Source organism: Mixophyes fleayi, chromosome 1 (assembly GCF_038048845.1).
Source record: "Mixophyes fleayi isolate aMixFle1 chromosome 1, aMixFle1.hap1, whole genome shotgun sequence".
NCBI lineage: Eukaryota > Metazoa > Chordata > Amphibia > Anura > Limnodynastidae > Mixophyes > Mixophyes fleayi.
Genome location: NC_134402.1, coordinates 418,481,282 through 418,499,386, shown reverse-complemented (window position 1 = coordinate 418,499,386; position 18,105 = coordinate 418,481,282). Strand labels below are relative to the sequence as shown.

General features: G+C 39.2%; 1 protein-coding gene across 5 annotated transcripts in view; it reads right to left on the bottom strand.

The window, feature by feature from the left end:
• LOC142099587 (3',5'-cyclic-AMP phosphodiesterase 4D) overlaps nucleotides 1–18,105 on the bottom strand; it is a 548,136-nt gene that overhangs the window by 13,575 nt on the left and 516,456 nt on the right. For 4 of the 5 annotated variants that reach the window (XM_075183172.1, XM_075183201.1, XM_075183182.1 and 1 more), the window contains exon 7: nucleotides 3,523–3,616. In XM_075183172.1, the coding sequence (XP_075039273.1) occupies nucleotides 3,523–3,616 (94 nt within the window). Of the gene's footprint in view, nucleotides 1–3,522; nucleotides 3,617–10,738; nucleotides 11,217–18,105 lie in introns of those variants that run through there. The other variant, XM_075183210.1, reaches the window with a different exon arrangement.

Sequence of the window (18,105 nt, the reverse complement as noted above, 5' to 3'; positions counted from 1 at the left end):
GTAGAATACAGAGAGATGAATAAAGCCACAGAGCTGCAATCTGTCGATTGTAAGATGGAAAGAGCCACATAGGTAACACAAAGGTAGAACAGGCAGCATACAGTGTATAGTACTGTGCTGTCACAGAATGTATATAGTACTCTGCTGTCACTGAAAACATATAGTACTGTGCTGTCACAGAATGTATAGAGTACTGTGCTGTCACAGAATGTATATAGTACTGCGCTGTCACAGAATGTATATAGTACTGCGCTGTCACAGAATGTATATAGTACTGCGCTGTCACAGAATGTATATAGTACTGCGCTGTCACAGAATGTATACAGTACTGCACAGTCACAGAATGTATATAGTACTGCACTGTCACAGAATGTATATAGTACTGTGCTGTCACAGAATGTATATAGTACTGTGCTGTCACAGAATGTATACAGTACTGCGCTGTCACAGAATGTATATAGTACTGCGCTGTCACAGAATGTATATAGTACTGCGCTGTCACAGAATGTATATAGTACTGCGCTGTCACAGAATGTATATAGTACTGCGCTGTCACAGAATGTATATATTAATATGCTGTCACATAATGTATATTGCACTGTGCTATTTTGTCATAGAATATATATGTTATTGAGCATAGAAACATTTTTTTACAAAGTTTTTTTATATTGTGAGTAGGGACCAAAAATATTGGTTTCTATGCTGTCTAGATGCTCTATGCTGTCTAGATGCTCTATGCTGTCTAGATGCTCTATGCTGTCTAGATGCTCTATGCTGTCTAGATGCCCTATGCTGTCTAGATGCCCTATGGTGTCTAGATGCTCTATGCTATCTAGATGCTCTATGCTGTCTTGATGCTCTATGCTGTCTAGCTGTCTTGCTATGGACTCTTGTATGTAGTGTGATGGATCAAGCTGTGTAGACACCACACAATTAACCTCATTTACTAACTAATTCTCTGTTATTTAGATTTATTAATAATAAGGAAAGTTGCTATAATAAAATACATGTTCAGTTTGATAACTAAACCAAGTACCTCTATAAAGACAACTGAAAACCTCTGCTCTGTACCCTGCGATATGTATAAGGGTCATATTCCACAAGACGCTCCTATACATGTGTAGAGCTCCTGATTTATTGAACATTTTAATAGCAATAAGCTAAATATTAGACGCCCCTATAAATTGGACTGCAATAGTTAGAAGAGGAATTCAGAGTATATGAAGCTTTGATATTTATCATTCCAGGCAGGTGCACACAGTTTAGATCGATCACAAAGGAAAGTCCTAAATCCAGCTGTCAGGTCAAGTCATGCAGAAGCACAAACATGTCTGATAGAGTTCACATCTGCTGTTACACTCCATGGGATTCCCCAGTACTCCCCCAACAAGAGATATCCAGTCAGGCAGAAACTGGCCTTTAGTAATGCATTTTGGATGCTCAAGATTAAAGCTGGCTGTGAATGAAGCAAAGTCATATTACTCTCATTCATATAAACACAATGGTTCTCAATCAGAATCTTCCCTCATTGAAAAGCTTCTCCCTTCTGAATTGTCTGGGATCCTATCAGAATTAGCTAATGGCGGGACCCATTGTTCTGTATATCTTCTCATGACTATAGTGTATGTGTCGTTCATTCACAGCCATATTGAAGAGCCTGTAGCCTATCCAATCACTAGAAACCAGTGACATCATTGAGGCACTGCAATATTCATGAGAATGCAGCCTATCAAATCACTACAAACCAGTGACATCACTGAGGTATACATGCCAACTTTCAAAACTGCTCCCCCGCGGGAGAAGTCATGTGACAGGGAGTAGAAGGGGGTGTGGTTAGGTCTATGAAATGCCTACATTCATGGCATTGAATAGTGGGGGCGGGGCTTAATGACATGATTAAGCCCCGCCCCCAGCATTCAATGCCGTGAATTTCGGCGAATCCAGGAGGTTTGCCTACTCTTACGAGATTCAGAAGCCTCCCAGAATTTCCGGGAGAGTAGGCAAGTATGCACTGAGGTGCTTCAAAATTCAGGAGAATGTAGTCTATGAATTCATTAAGCATCAATTACATCACTGAGGCACTTTAATATGCATGAAAAGACAATCAATCGAGTTACTGTGTGCCTCGTGCCTCAGTAATGTCACTGGTTCCTAGTGAAGTAAGCTAAAGTGTCATATTCACCACAAAATAGTTGCCTATAATGTATGTAGGAGATGGGTACAATAATGCATTATACAGACTTGTGTGACAGGAAAATCTCAGTGGAGGGCATAAAAACAATAGTAAAAAAATGTCAAAATACTTAAATTGCCTTTTTTCTGTCCTTTCCACATGTCTTGCTAGAAAAGGCATCATGGGGTATATTTACTAAGCTGCGGGTTTGAAAAAGTGGGGATGTTGCCTATAGCAACCAATCAGATTCTAGCTTTCATTTCTTTAGTACCTTTTACAAAATGATAGCTGGAATCTGATTGGTTGCTATAGGCAACATCCCCACTTTTTCAAACCCGCAGCTTAGTAAATCTAGCCCCATATGTCCATTAGGAGGCTTTTATAATGCTATTCAAAAATGTAATAAAGAATCATTCTGGCAGCAACATGAAAACAATTAAAGCAATCGGCAGATTGATTGCACAGCTTTGTCTTAATTTAGTAAGACTGGTAAAAAATCATTGTGGAATATTCACCCATCACCCGGAATTCCTTAGGGATTATAAACAATTCTATTTATTTTATGCCGAACACCATATAGTTTGTGAAAATTGTGATTGACGGAACACAGTGTCCAATGAATAAGCAAATCTCATTGAGCTCTCCTTGAGGGTTTCAGTCACGTCCAAGCTGGCACTGCAGGGGGATTCCACCAATCCCCCCAACTCCCTATGCGGCTGTTTGGATGGAGGGCATTTACTCTGCCTAGATGCTGACAGTGCCATATTTACCAATCCTCCCTCCAGTGAGCAGGGATGTCAATGCTTCTGTACCCTGCTACCTGCCTGTATCATAACGCAGAAAGCCATGTAGGATTATTCTCTAACATAAACCTAGCACGAAGATTACTTCCTATTAACACTTACGGAAATGAAATTAAACATTACTGTAAAAGTCGTTATGGACTGTGTGATTTACTACCTTTCTACTGCATATATTGAATTAAGCGTTTTATCTGTGCAGTGAGTATTTAGGAGCTGGGGGATTTAGTTACTTTCTCTCATGTCAGATACTATAACAACTATACACTCAGGACTTATATAGCCATGAATGCACTGCAGCACGCTATAGAAACGACGTACAGTGTCCTGGATATATGTGCTCTGCACAGCAACATACAAACACATCCATGTGTAGGGAATTACAGGGAGGCCAATTAATGACAAACAAAGGAACTCTTCAGTAAAAGTTACTCTGTATATTATGTAAGGGATTGGCATTTATAACAGACAGGGATAAACAGGTGAGATCTCCCAGCCACCACGTGAGCATGAACATAATTATATGGAGGAAAATACTCATTTTCTTACCTAAAAAGGTGTTTGAGATATATTCTGAAACCTGGTTGCCAGACCGGCTCATTTCCGATAGATGGGTGAGCTCTCGGTTGAGCATTCTTTTGAACTGTAAAATAAATAGGAAAAAAAGTGAATACATAGGCTATATATACACATATATATATTTATTTAATATTGGTCTTGAAGTAGAACCACTTCCATAAGTAAAAGTAATTAGCCATACATGTAAATGATTATATACGTCCTTATTACAAGCAAAAAAGACACAATACAAAAGTATAATTATAGGAATATAAAAACCAGGGCACTTCAATATCCATGAGAATGCAGCCTATCAATTCACTAGAAACCTGTGACATCACTGCAAATCAAGGCGCCAAGAGGGACCAAAGCAAACTCTGGCCTGGGCCTTTGCCGTTTAGCACTTCATAAATGACCCCTGTACGATATGTAAAAATTACCAATGTGAAATAGTTACAGCACCCTGTATGTATGTACTGCTTCCTTAATAATGCTAATAATATGAACTGTTCAGTGAGCAAGTTCATGTAAGTATATTCACCTGAGGTATTTATTGTCATTACAGGTGGCTTCTGCTAAAAGGCTCAATATTCTTTAACATTAATGTAGGACACCAAACACATTCTAGAACCCATAATGGGATTATAGGCAGCTCCTACCCACTTGCATCACTCACTTTGAAAGTTTTCCATGATGGGATGTCTAACAGACAAAGAAACACCAATACTACATAACAACATGGCGTCTGCAGATCATTCTCAGGGTCTGTGATATCAAAATTCCTGGCGCAGTTTGCATGTGCAGTTTACCGTGAAAACATTTATTTATTTTTAAATGACTGGTGGGTAGGAAACTGATCAACGTTTTGGAACCGGACATTTCTTGGTGCACAGGGGAAATATACAATAATAGTCTGGGAAATATTATACAAATAACTATTGAAAAACTGACTGCAGGTAATCAAACTCTCTCTTGGGCCTGAACGTGTACTCGTCGCCTAACTGCAATGGAGACTACCATTTTCAAACTGGCTGAATAAAAACTTAAAAGAGCTTCTTACAACCCCAGCAAGATACACCGCAGAAGAAAAGATGTAACTGCCTACCACCATCTAGACCTACAACAAGAAAACCTGTCAGAGAACATCACCGCCGTTCCCAACTGACTTTACCTCTTCAAGGAAAACGGAAGCATTGTTCCAGATAGCGCTTGGAACAACCCCAAACATACAGAAACACTAACAGTGGAGAACTACTTACTACACCTTACCAAAACCTTTAAGGGAAGTATAACCGTAAGTTAAGTTCTATAGCTCTTGCTGCCACAGAACCCTCAGCTGGCATCTGAACATCCTTAATGACTACCATCCAGAAAGTGCCAACTCAGCATCGTCAACACATCACAAACCACATTAAACTCTACCTACTTACGGTAAGTCACAATAACCTTCTCTTACCCTACAGAGACAGCGATCATCACCAATTGACACTACAACCTCCACCAAGTCACAGAACCACCCCTTTGTATTGTGGCCTACAGGAGGGGAACTCCTACAACTTCCATATAGGCAGCAACCAACCCCCAATCTACACACCTACACCCATCAGAGCATACAGTCCAACCTGATCTCAATCTTCTGGGAAGTATCAAGTTCTCATGAAAGCAGTCGATAAAAAGACCATGGGGTTTATTTACTAAACTGTGGGTTTGAAAGAGTGGATATGTTGCCTATAGCAACCAATCAGATTCTAGTTATCATTTATTTAGTACATTCTACAAAATGACAGCTAGAATCTGGATGCTAGAGGCCACATCTCCACTTTTTCAAACCTGCAGTTTAGTAAATATACCCCCATGTCTTCTTTACATTTCCACTGGTACAAATTATACTGTGTTGAAGGTAGAGGTTGTGCGAAGTTTAAAGTTAAGATTTAGGCAAGTCTTGAACTAAAGTTAGCTCAAAGGTGAAATCTGGAGGACTGAGGTTAGTATTCTTTATCTTTAAAATAAAAAACATTACCTGGGATCCCTTTCTCATTCCAAAGAGAGATCTCACCTCTTTAAAACAAAGCCCATTGTCTTCCTAGCAGATAAGCACTATTAAGGGCTTGACTCCTGGTGGACTCTGAGTCCTTGTGAGCCCAAGTCAAATGTCATTTAAAAAACCAAAACCAAAACCGCGAGCCCTTACAATGCTGCCTGTGAATTTATTATGAATTGGTGACAGTCCTGAGACATAAGGTCATCGTGCCTTAGCGATATCACTAGCTCCTAATGAATATTGGTGTAGCCCACAAAAAAGCTGCCTCCATAGGCAAAACATTAAGATAATTCCATTCATCTGCAGAAATGAAGTGTCGATAAGCTAACTACTCTATAGTATAATTCATTTACCCCAACAAGATTCCTGCCAACCATTAGTCCTTCAATAAAAAAAAAAACATTACAGCACTATGTTCTATCCCTGCAGCAATGAAACAGATACAATGACAACTGTATGAACCAGTAAAGACTAGAATGAAAAACCAACTTATTGTTAAAGTTCACCAATAAATTTGTGACTGGTGTTTAGATCTTAAAGGACTCTACTTATAATCCCCACTTGCAAGAGTGTTTCAATTAATATTCCCCTTCCGCCTCCTAGCTAGCTAATCTGCCCATTACATAACCAAGATCCCTAAAGCATCTCAGCCTAGGTGGAGAAAGGACAGGAAGTTATTATCCTGCCAGATGCATTATTGATTTAAATTTATGTGGCAAGATTTCTTCTCCTGTATATTATGCTTTTTAAATGGATGTATGTTGTACACCGGGGATTCTAAACATTAAAATTAATTATGTTTACCATGTTAATAGCTCCCATCAAAGAATTAAATGGTGACATTGGTGTTTGAGGTATAGCCATCCATAGAATTTACAGTAGCTCTAAAATTGACAACAGCATACATGTTAATGACAACAAATTTGCTTAAGGTGATAGAGGTTTGGTACGCTGTGGTTTAGGAGAGAAGTGGTGGCGAACAGGATAGTCGGTTCAGGGAAGATCTCCAGCTTAGCAAGTAATTCTTGACTTAACAAAATGTTTCACAGGGACGGAAAAAAAAAGAAAAGAAAAGAGAATGCATCTAACCCAGAGGAGGATCCATGGGGCACGGTACATTGATGTGCCTGCCCGGCAGCATTGATTGTGTTATAAACACAATCGGATGAAGCAGCCAGACAACATCCCATCTGCTTCTCAGCCACCATGTGCATCCAGTGTGCGGCCATACTGTTACCCAGTAGCACACGATTGGTGGATATTGTTGGCCATTCACCAAGCAGAATAATGTGATGTCTGGAACTATCCACCAATCAAAATGCAGAATGCTGTCTGTCACATGGCCTGTATTATGCCACCAGAGATCTGGGGCCTGGTTTTGTATTATTACAGAGTGAAAGTGGGAGGGGGGTGAAGGAGGTATATATGGTGATATGTCACATTGCCACTCTCCAACTACCTTCATTGTAACACTATCACATTCCATTTACTTAGATTCCCATTACATTTTACATACCGATACTTCTAAACTTCCACTTTGGCCACGGATAGAGATAAGGGAGGGGCATCTTCTAAACCACCTCCCCCCTAAAAGATAAGTCTCGATCCACCCCTGATCCAAGCTCTGCAGAAATTATTTATATTCTATTTATATGTGACATTTAGTTAAAATGTATGAAAGGTTAGTGTTAATGTATTTTAATTACATATCATGACTAAGCTGATCAAAGATTTATAGCAGTAGAGATAAGATCAGCACTAGTAAGTACTATTGTACTGGGAGATTTCTTAGAACATAGGCTAGATGGAGTTTAACAGAATCTGTACGAAACAGATCTGAGTTATATCGCTGCACATCTGTTGCAAACAAAACATCAACAAATATATCGTACACCCTCCAAAATACCTTGAAATACAATAAGTCATTAACTTCATAAATTGTTTGTCACTGCAGACACTTAAGACCAGGCAAACATGATAGATACATAGGACAGGACTTAATTTAATCCATTTCACAATTACACTGCATGGTTGCAGTGTATTCAGATAAGGTTCATATTGCATTAAAATTTATATGGCATTGCATTCTGTGCGGCTGCAAAGTCCATGGTGACAATACACACTGCATGGCTGCATTACATTTATAGTAAATGCACAGAGTGTGGCTGCATTGCAGTCAGTGAGGTATATAGTCCATGGTGACAATACACACTGCATGGCTGCATTACATTTATAGTGAATGCACAGAGTGTGGCTGCATTGCAGTCAGTGAGGTATATAGTCCATGGTGACAATACACACTGCATGGCTGCATTACATTTATAGTGAATGCACAGAGTGTGGCTGCATTGCAGTCAGTGAGGTATATAGTCCATGGTGACAATACACACTGCATGGCTGCGTTACATTTATAGTGAATGCACAGAGTGTGGCTGCATTGCAGTCGGTGAGGTATATAGTCCATGGTGACAATACACACTGCATGGCTGCATTGCAGTCAGTGAGGTATTTAGTCCATGGTGACAATGCACACTGCATGGCTGCATTACATTTATAGTGAATGCACAGAGTGTGGCTGCATTGCAGTCAGTGAGGTATATAGTCCATGGTGACAATACACACTGCATGGCTGCATTACATTTATAGTGAATGCACAGAGTGTGGCTGCATTGCATTCAGTGAGGTATATAGTCCATGGTGACAATACACACTGCATGGCTGCATTACATTTATAGTGAATGCACAGAGTGTGGCTGCATTGCAGTCAGTGAGGTATTTAGTCCATGGTGACAATACACACTGCATGGCTGCGTTACATTTATAGTGAATGCACAGAGTGTGGCTGCATTGCAGTCAGTGAGGTATATAGTCCATGGTGACAATACACACTGCATGGCTGCATTACATTTATAGTGAATGCACAGAGTGTGGCTGCATTGCAGTCAGTGAGGTATATAGTCCATGGTGACAATACACACTGCATGGCTGCATTGCAGTCAGTGAGGTATATAGTCCATGGTGACAATACACACTGCATGGCTGCATTACATTTATAGTGAATGCACAGAGTGTGGCTGCATTGCAGTCAGTGAGGTATTTAGTCCATGGTGACAATGCACACTGCATGGCTGCATTGTATTGAGGATGTATAGTGCAGGACTTTATTGCATTCAGTGACAATGCATACATCATAGTTGCAAATCATTTCATATTTGAGCAGTATTATATCCTGCAAAGTATTCATATCACATTGCTAACTGCATTTATATAAATTGTAGAAGCATGATGCAGTGCTGCTGTGTATTCAGTCCAGAAGTGTGTTGCATATTATTTTGTTCATATTCTTGGCTGGAAAGTATAGTTTACATGCAAACTGCATGACTACATAGTATTCTATCCATAGTCAGACTACATGGTTGCCAACTATTCAAATGTGATTCATGCCGCAGAAAACGGACTTCAGAAGCACAAAGCATTGTTGCGTATCTATTTTTGATGCATCATCTATTCCTGCATAAAACTCAGTTTGGATGCATAATGCATTGCTACATAAAACACTCAGTTCGGATGCATAATGAGCTGCTACATACTCATTATGCAACAATGCATTATGCATATGAAATATTAATTTCAGATGCATAATCTATTGCATCAAATAATACCACACCAACAATATATTTTTACAAAACATTAGATGCATAATGTGCATCAAATTCATTTCAGAAGCATCCAGAACTGATGCCTGCAGCCTGATTCTATGCATGAATCTTCGGTTTGGCTGCACGCACACAAAGAGGAAGCCTCTCAGTAATAATAATTCATTAAGCACAATGGTACAACGCCTCCCTCACATGGATGTGCACGCTGTAAACAGCACTTAATTCACCTAAGCTATAAGCCCAAAAGCAATCATTATAAAAGGTATAACCAATCCAAATACACATGGTTTGACATTCCCATTACATAACCAAGCACGCTAGTTCTAGCCTGGACACATAGCTTTATAATTTGATGCATGTATAATAAACAATCCAAGCCAGAGGTGACAAGAACTGGTTACAATGTAACAGAAGATGATGCCCTGCACAGGAATATCAATCTCATGCCCAATGTCACTTATTAATTCCAGGCTTTCATTTACTGAACAGTATGGATCTAAAAGGTGACCACCATGTAATGAATATTGTATGGAGGGGAAGCAGAGACCCTGGGCTTTCTGTGCCGAATGAACTCTACATTGCAAAAAATGCTGACATATGTAATCCATCTGACATGCGGTAGTAATGGAATATATCTGTATGACATAAGTACACATATAAACACACATGACCTTTCATTTCAATGATTCTTTGGGAATCGTTACCTTGGTAAAAATCCCCATTTTCCATTTTAAGATTAAACAGTCAAATTCTGTCATTGACAAATGGCCAGAGGCTGATTATTCTTTTGGGATTTAAGAACCAACAATAGACAAGTACTGAGGAGCCAGTCACATCACAGTAAACAAGCAGGTACAATACATTTCATTAGCAAGTGTTTAATAAAAGGCATAGAAGAAATGAGAGAATCAGGTATGGGTGGGTTTATCCAAGATGCTTGTGATGCGATATATATATAGAGGATACAGAGGATAGATACCGTATGTTTATTGCTGTGTCTTACGTAGGAACATTTTTCACAGCTTTTAATTGCAATTAGATTTATCCCCCCACCATCTACACTGTTTCTAAGAATAGACTTGATCAATACATGATAATTGCACACAAAAATTAATTGATTTAGATTAGGGTCTCATATTGCTCCCACAGTCCTTAGGCAATAAGCTAACTACCATTATAAATCAGCTATAGGCCAACCTAACTAGACTAACCTAACTATCATTATAAATCAGCCAGAAAGCCTGCAGCACAGTGTGCATCTTCTTCCATGAATGTAAACAATTCTTCACTTCTACAAGACATCAATTGTCTCATGTTACAGGGAGATGCTGACGTTCTTTGTGTGGTTATTTTGCATGTTTAATAGTTAATAAAACAAAAAGCTAAATAATTACAGCTCGATACACTAACAATAGACAGCGTGGGTGGATGCAATGGATTTCTGAGCACAATAAAACATTTCCTATACACCCAGATAAATACAGCACTGCACAGTGAAATCGTTTACCTTAATGTAGCCCCAAGACACAGAAAGTAAATAGTTTGCTTCAGGCATTTTGAAAGCGGTTTGATGTTTACCAACAGAGGTGGAAATTGTGATTTAAATACCAAAATATTGTCAGTTTGTTTCTTCAGACTTCCTTGTGGTCACTTTGTTCCGGAGTTGGATTTAGGTACACATGCTGCATTGTGAAATAAACTCCCATTGAGCAGTATTCAGGATGTAGGAGTACCATCTGTATAAATCCAGTGGGCTGTGATAGTCTAGGATTAGCAAGAACAAAAAGGCAGCTAGAGATGAATAGAAATCCAGAGAGCTGGGAAGCTGCATATTTCCTGTGCACCAGATCGCAATGAAAAATATGTATCCAAGACGTTTGCTACTGGGAAGATTCTCTGTACCAAGAGCACAAAATAGGAACCTTAAGGAAAGCCATCAACAGTGCTTAGAGGATCCGCCCATAAATCTCACAGCAAGCCAATCAGTGTCCTTCTAATGGCAATAGGGATAAGACAACTTACACCTTTATGCATGGAATTTTCTGATTGGACGAAGATGTTACATCTCCATGGAACAGTGTTTGTGTGTGTCACTCTCTCTCTCTTATAAATGACATTTAGTAATGGAATCCCTGTAGCACCAGCTATCTACAGCCAAGATTAATTAGCACACTTTTCCTTCTCCTTCTTTTGTGCTTTAGAAATTGCCTTAAAGCCTTGTGATGAGCCGGGCAGGAGTCCTTGTGGTCACAGACATTTCCCAATGATTTGAAAGGTTTGAATCCAGGCTTGGCATAGAATATGCATGAGCAAGGACAAGGGGAACACAGTGCACAGCACTCCTGAGCTCATAAACCAGCAAACTGCATGATGTATGACTATTGAGCTGTCTTGATAATAAAAATAGATCCTGGGTGACAGGCTGGCAGGTTGCTACTTGGAGAAAATCAGAATTGTGCAGAGAACTGCAAACACTTCCACACCTCCAGGCGTAACAGCATCTTAACGGAAACTATATTTGCAAGTCTTTGCATTTATTAATAAAAGTGAAAGCAAATGAAACATTATGCATAACCTTTCAATGCAACTATACCCACTGTGACCAAAATCATCATAAAATTAAATGAAAACACTCATTTTTATATTCCTTCTAAGGTAATGGTGGACACTCAGCTTTTGTTAACTGAGGATGTCTTGATGACAACGATATTTAATATAAAGAACGGTGGTGAAAAGCTTCTATAACATTAATTTGAACAAAATGGACAATAGACTGAACCTCTGCAATCCTAAATTATAATTATTTTTTTAGTGAGGCGACGCTCAGCAACAGACTACCCTCTACAATCAGTGTATAAACATTCACCCATCCATTTTACAACAAGGAATAACATACATAGTAATTAATGTTTGGGACAGGACATAATACTTCACTTTAGAATTCAATCTACAGATTAAAAAACTGCATTATGTATCCATGAATAGACCTTGCACAAGCTCTGTATTATGACATAGAAGTAAATGTATCAAACGTTCTAAATGGGAAAGGGAAGTGGAGATGTTGCCCATAGCAACAAGTCAGATTCTAGCTATCGTCTCAATAGTACACTCTATAAAATGATAGCTAGAATTTGATTGGTTGCTATGGGCAACACCTCCAATTTTGCTTTTAGAAGGTTTAATAAATATACCACAGGGGGTCGTTTAAATGTGCCTCTCCTCCCCTATTCAGCTTGTGCTGCATGTACACAGCACCTAAACACTAGGGGCCTGAGTCATTAAGGAGAGCAAAGCATACAAAAGGAGTAACTTTGCAGCTGGGCAAAACCATGTTGCATTGGAGGAGGAGGTACATTTAAAATGTGGGGACAGATATATAATTGGGGTAGGGTATGTGCTAGATCAACTTTAAATTTCAGTATAAAAATAAAGCTATTAAGTATTTGTGTGCTAGATGAAATACTGCAGCCAGTATTTTTCTTATGTGCAAAATAATAAACTGATTATCACCCCTTGTATTGTAACATGGTTTGTCCTGGAGAACCATCTACTCTTTTTTTTTTGCCTTACTTTCCTTAATAACCCAGGCCCTGGGTGCAATGTCCCACAATGTATATTCATTAAAAAAACTTTTACAAAATACCTTAGTTTACTATTTATTTAATTATGTACCAGTTTTCATCACTGATCCCCCTACTACTCACATTACCCAGCATAATGTATATAAAGTGTATCCAATTGTCAAATCGGAATTGCTGTGTATTTTCCAAACCTGTCTGCGGTGCACACGGCCCTCTCCCACTGCCGTGTCTGGGGTCATAGGGCTGTTATTGTTATTGTTGTTGATGTGTAAGGCGCCACAGGGCTCCGCAGGTCTCAAACCCCCCGCACAGAAAACTATTATCAATAGGATATGAAATCCCCTGATGTTGGACAAATGACACAGACCTAGCAGCGGGCTGCATGGCCAGAGAAAGGATTTGGAAACAAACAAACAATAGTGGAAGTTGACCAGCAAGTAAACAGAACATAGACTGCACTAGACAGCAGAGCTAACATCCTAAAGCTACTAGTAAATATAGAAAAGTGAAAAACGGTCTCTGTATAATTATTTGTGCTCATTCACACTACAATAAAACCGTCCTATGACAGGGGAAGGTAACCTGAAGTAGCTGCTGGGAGGGTCAATAATGACAAAATAACCCTTAGGGTCTAATCATATTAAATAAGGTGAATATATCCATCATAATGTGATCATAAAACTCTAATGAATGTGTAAACATGTCATTTCTAAACCTTTCCATTACATTTCTATACAATGTGCAAATAGTGCTTTGTGCATATAATATTCCACAGCCGAGAAGATCATCATCACCATTTATTTATATAGCGCCACTGATTCCGCAGCGCTGTACAGAGAACTCACTCACATCAGTCCCTGCCCCATTGGGGCTTACAGTCTAAATTCCCTAACACATACATATATACACAAACAGACAGACAGAGAGAGACAGACTAGGGTCAATCAAGATATAGAATCCAGTCTGTTAGCGCTGTATATATCCTCTGTATTCCCACACATATGGCCGCAATTTGGTTACACAACATAAACAGTGATGGGTACACTGAACTACTTGGCATTTGCCTTTCGTAACGGACCCCAAGTAGTGCTCGGTGTAACCGTGGACAGAAACCGAGTATACAACAATTAGCAGCTGCTAGCGAGCAGGATGCTGGAGCAGAGAGCATGCTGGGAGATCAGCAATGGCTACAGACCAGAGATCAGCTAATCCTCTCTATTACACACACCTTATACATTTATCTACATTTTACTTGCACACATTATGGAGGATCAAGTCACTTAGAAAATACATTTTAATCCAATCACATGATACGAGACTTAATGGATTGGTAAAATTTCCAGACACCATGCTGTATATATTAGATGTGTGGGTGAGACACCGGGGATGTATATTAAGGTCTGTGTCTTGTGTCTGTGTGACTCAGCTCTGTATGTGACTGACAGGTGCTTAGAGGACGCTTGGGGCTGTGGTCAAGTCACTGAATGGAGAACAGGGAAAGTCGTGAAAACATAATATCTCCATTATAACCAATAGTCAATAAAAGTTATTTCAAGCCATAAAATGGAAGTGTTTATTAAGCAAAAACTGTCTATGATGTCATGCTGTACAGTGTTATCTCTCTATCCTAGGGTTTTAGGGAAGGCAGATCTATAATATAATGTGTTGCCCTATAAGTCTGTATTGACTTCCCATAAAATGTGTACCTTACTGTTGTAAATGAATGTATCTGGCTCTCACCTACAACCAGGAGAGGCGGAGAGGCGGCCATTTTGTGTACTGACACAAAACTAAGCCTAATAATTTACCATTAACTAGGGACATGACTGCGATATGAAGTAATGAAGGATTTCTTGACATTTCTTCCAAGAGAAAATGTGCAGCCATTTCTGTACAGAGGGGTCTATGCATTAATGCAGTGCCACTAAATATATTTAAGCACCGCTGAAATGCACCATACCGGGACTACTCTGGGGGCCCTGGTGAAGTGACCCCTCTGTTGACATCTATTTTTCCTATGTTTTCAAAGCTTCACGCATTGCAGAATTTCGCAGTCCCCATATTAAACTATGCAGAATGCGAAGACAAACGTTAAGTGGGTGATGGCAATCAAAGATTTCTCCTGCCATAAGCCCTTCATGCATTTTGTGATGGCCATTTATCATAGAAAATAGCTGTTTTCTCCGTTTTAATAGCACTTTAATGCATAGACCCCTGAATGTGCTCCTAGTTCACAAAACACAATATATTAGGTTTGTGTTCACCAAATTCCCATTTTAAGGGCGGTGGAAACCTTCAATATGCACAATATGCATCTGCTGCCCACTCTTAGTGGTGGCGGCCATTTTGAAAGTCTATCAAGTCACCAGGAGCTAGTGAGATTACTATATAGTTTTGCCAGAATCTATAGTCTGTAAGGCTAAAAAAGGCATTTGTGGTGTGTCATGCTGAAGCTGGTATAAAAAACACTGCAGATGTGCAGAAAATGATGGTTTATTGAAACATTTAGTGATGGGGTTCACTGTGGTAGATGGGCAGTGACTTCGAGCGTGGTACTGTGATAGGATGCCACCTTTGCAATAAGATGATTCGTGAAATTTCATCCCTGCTGGATATTCCACAGTCAACTGTAAGTGATAACATCTTGTGGAAAGCCTTCCAAGGAGAGTGGAAACTGTTATCACTGCAAAAGGGGGAACCGTCTCCATATTAAAATATATGTATTTGAATACAATGTCATTACAGTCCCTGCTGGTGTAATGGTCAAGTGCCCAAATACTTTTGCTCATATAGTGTGTGTGTGTGTGTGTGTGTGTGTGTGTGTGTGTGTGTGTGTGTGTGTGTAATAATAATAATACACATACATTATATATATATGTAACTAGGGCTGTGCGATAGGGGCGACCGCCCAGGGCGCAACGCTGAAGGGGGGCGCAATTTAGGAATATTTTAGGTTAATTTGGTTAAAATTGAGGGCTAGGGGGGCGGCATTTGTCTTTCTCGCCCCAGGCGCTAGAATTCTAAGTTACGGCTCTGATATATATATATATATATATATATATATATATATATATATATACACATACACACCCCCTCCTCCCCCTACACACACACATTTTTGACAATTATAATTTACTTGTACAGTGTTACTAAGAAAAAAAAAATATAATAATGAGAAAAGTTTCTAAACCCATTTGAAAGTGTTATATTTGAGCTATTTCTGTAGATGATACAAAGAAGTCTAATTCAGAAGAAAAACTAGAAGTTATTTTAGTGACTTGTTACCAAAGTTAAGACATTTTTTTCCAGGTGATCAGATGCAATTTCTAAACGCACAAAAGGAAGCCGCTGAGGTCTGTGTGGTAAGATTGAAATAAGATACTTCCATCCAAATAACTCCTCATTACTCCAGGTAAAAGCGTTGCCTGTGAACATTCTATTTTGGTCTGTGCACCTTTTACAAAGGGATTGTTAAATTTGAAGAAAATTGTATTTTCCGCACTTTGGGATTATAGCTTTTTTCTTTTTTTCGCTATTTGGGTGGCAAAATGGTATTATTGATGCATTTGATAAAATTATGACACTGTAGAGAAAATTATTGTTGCTCAAAATAATATTTTCTTTATGTTAAGGAAACAAATAAAACTAGCCGACAATTATGAAGTCCATAAAATACAGGCATATTGCTTATTATGCAATTAGATCAAAATGGGAGGAAATTCTAAGGTAGTTGTAAATAAAAAAGATAATCATTTAAAAACCATGAGTCACCTATACAGTGGAAGCTGCCATTTTATAGGCAGAACTAATATTCCACAAAATGCAGCCTATCAGTTGGCTAGGAACCAGTGATTATGGCTGAAGAGAATATACTACAGCATCAAAAATAAAGAGGCTGCTAGTGAATGAATAGGCTGCATTCACAGGATAAGATTGGTTCATCTAACAAAATGCCTCTACGGTCTGTAGGTAATAGCATAGTTAAATGTCTGGGAGACTTCCAAATTTTTGGGAGCTCTCCCGGACTCCCAGGAGAGCAGGGCAACCTCCCGAATCCTGCCAGCTTCGTTGGTGCAGTTGGGAGGGGGTGGGGCTAATAGTGTCATCCTGGCCTCACCCCCTGCTATAATAGGCCTAAACTGGTATTGTATAGCAGAGGTGGGGCCTAATGACGTGATTAATGTGGCCACACCCCCAAGACACCGAGGGGTGATCTCCAAAGTTGACAAGTATGGGGAACGGATGTTTACAGCTTCCTGTAGGGAAGAAGGAACAAATGTATCATCTCTCTCTCTATCTGTGTATGTTAGGGAATTTAGACTGTAAGGTCCAATGGGGCAGGGACTGATTGGAGTGAGTTCTCTGTACAGCGCTGCGGAATTAGTGGCGCTATATATATATATATATATATATATATATATATATATATATTAATAATAATCTAAAACAGGACTGTTGGTTGTGTGGGAATGTATTAATTGAAGACCAGAAAGTCGTGTTGTTATCTGTTCCATAAAATATTCGCCTCATTTGGCTGCAAAATGTCCTGAATTTGGCCATTAGTGTCCCCAGTCCTAATTTCACATATTATTAACATTAGCAGTCACCAAGAAGTTTTGTGGACTGCAACTGGATACTTTTATATGTCATGAAGCTCCATGGAGACTAATATCTTTATAATTGACAGTAGCGTGTGCATTATCCTGTATATTATAAACCAGGGCAAAGTTTGTGCAATTGGGAATAGTTTCACAAACTGGACAAAAGATCAGTTTCCCGGGAGAGCAGACTTAGCTGGTGTCACTGGACAGTTACCAGCTATTAATAATAATATTCAGGGCAAGAACCGTGTTCCTATTGTATTCTAATTTTCAGACTAAAGCTTATTCCCAAATAGTCTTGGATATGGCAAGGCATCTATTGTTTGTTGTCATCTCCAAACACGTAAACATTCAGACCTGTAAAACGTAAGGTGGACTATCTATCTACGTTGAAGAAATCATCAGCAGCAGCATTTATTAATATAGCGCCAGCAAATTCCGTAGCGCATTACAACTGGGGCCAAACACAGTATGATCCTGGGTAATACAGGCAGAGAGGTAAGAAGGTCCTGCTCACACACTTACAATATATGACATAATGTAATCACAGTCATTAGGCTGCCACAAATTAAAGATGGCAAATTCCTCCCCGGTAAAACAAGGACACTCCTATGTCCAATCACATATGATGTCACAATGATCATTTGGTTGCAGGGAGCACTGTTACTGGTGTAGCCTATGGTTATGGCAGT